General features: G+C 42.3%; 1 protein-coding gene across 1 annotated transcript in view; it reads left to right on the top strand.

The window, feature by feature from the left end:
* Nucleotides 1–1,307, top strand: part of UPF3A (UPF3 regulator of nonsense transcripts homolog A (yeast)) — a gene marked incomplete at its 5' end in the record, with an annotated part of 12,861 nt that extends 11,554 nt beyond the window's left edge. The window contains one exon of the mRNA XM_010015559.1: nt 996–1,307. Within this exon, the coding sequence (XP_010013861.1) occupies nt 996–1,169 (174 nt within the window). The remainder of the gene's footprint in view (nt 1–995) is intronic.
* Nucleotides 1,308–1,600: the final 293 nt, after the last annotated feature.

The raw sequence follows: 1,600 nt of genomic DNA on the forward strand, positions 1-1,600 counted from the left end.
TGCTGAACTGTCCTGGTTTGTCTTATTTTTTTATGCTTGTATTTAATATTTGTCATTCATCTGCAGAGCTGCAAGTGCATAGGCTATTGTTCTTCTCAGTTGATATTAGTGAAGGTAGCAACGTTTTTCAGAGTTTCACCTGTAATACGATGTTTGATAATTGTCAGCACTCTTTCTCCTTGTTTATGTCAAATCATAGAATCACAGAATGGTTTGGGTTGGAAAGGACCTTATGATCATCTAGTTCCAACCCCCTGCCATGGGCAGAGACATCTTACCATAGATTATGTCACCCAGTGGTCTGTCCAGCCTGGCCATGAACACTGCCAGGTGTTCACAACCTCCTTGGGCAACCCATTCCAGTGCCTCACCACCCTTACTGTAAAGAACTTCTTCTTTGTATCTAACCTGAACTTCCCCTGTTAAGTTTAAACCCATTATGCCTTGTCCTACCACTACAGTCCCTAATGAAGAGTCCCTCCCCAGCATCCTTGTAGGCCCCCTTCAGATACTGGAAGGCTGCTATGAGGTCTCCACGCAGTCTTCTCTTCTCCAGGCTGAACAGCCCCAACTTTCTCAGCCTGTCTTCATACGGGAGGTGCTCCAGTCCTCTTATCATCCTCGTGGCCCTCCTCTGGACTTGCTTCAACAGCTCCATGTCCTTTTTATGTTGAGGACACCAGAACTGTACACAATACTCCAAGTGGGGTCTCACGAGAGCAGAGGGGCAGGATCATGTATCATAGGATCTTTTAAATTGTACAGCTTTCTTCATTTATTCAAAATGCCTGGCTCCCAAGAATAGCGTTATAAACAAGACAGATATTAAAGACTCAGTCAATTTTCATTACACTCCATTTTTTTTCCTGGGTCTTAGGAAATGTAAAGTGACTTAACATCTGCTTTCTTCACAAACATTCATCACTTACTTAAAATCCCACATACGTATCCTTCAGAGGTTTCTCAGGGTGTTAACCATGTCTCCTTCCTTCCAGGATCGCCCAGCCATGCAGTTATACCAGCCAGGAGCTCGCATTCGAACACATACGGGATGTACAAGTAAAACCTATGACTGCAGTGGGAGACCTTTTGAAGATGCTCTTGATAAAAAGCATGAGGCAGATAATTCAGCTGGAGGGGGTTCTGAGAAGAGCGAAGAACCAGAATAAAACCAACTGCAGGAAAGACTTGTGGAAAGGGATGAACTTAAGATTCAGTGTCACTACACAAAAACCCCATGGGGCTGTTTCAGAACTCCACAGGTAATCGCATCAACAAAACTACCATAGTTCTGCCTCTTACTTTCTGTAAAGCAAGTGGAAAAGTGACTGGAAAAGTTTAAAGTAACTTACTGCAAAGGAACGTTGTTGCTTTTTTACAAAAAGCAGCACAAACGCTATTTGCCTAATTTAAAAGCAGTTCAGTATTTTATTAGATTTACCTTGAAAACCTCCACTAGTTTTAGAGAAGTATTTATATAAGATTTTTCAGAAGCTATTTCACCTTTTCAAGCCTGAAGAGATGAAAGGTTGATTTGCATCAGTTTGAAATCTGAGGCACTTTAAGTGTGTTCGGTGCATGATATGAGGGTCAGAGGACC

The sequence above is a fragment of the Nestor notabilis genome, unplaced genomic scaffold (assembly GCF_000696875.1).
Source record: "Nestor notabilis isolate BGI_N333 unplaced genomic scaffold, ASM69687v1 scaffold13535, whole genome shotgun sequence".
Classification (NCBI taxonomy): Eukaryota; Metazoa; Chordata; class Aves; order Psittaciformes; family Psittacidae; genus Nestor; species Nestor notabilis.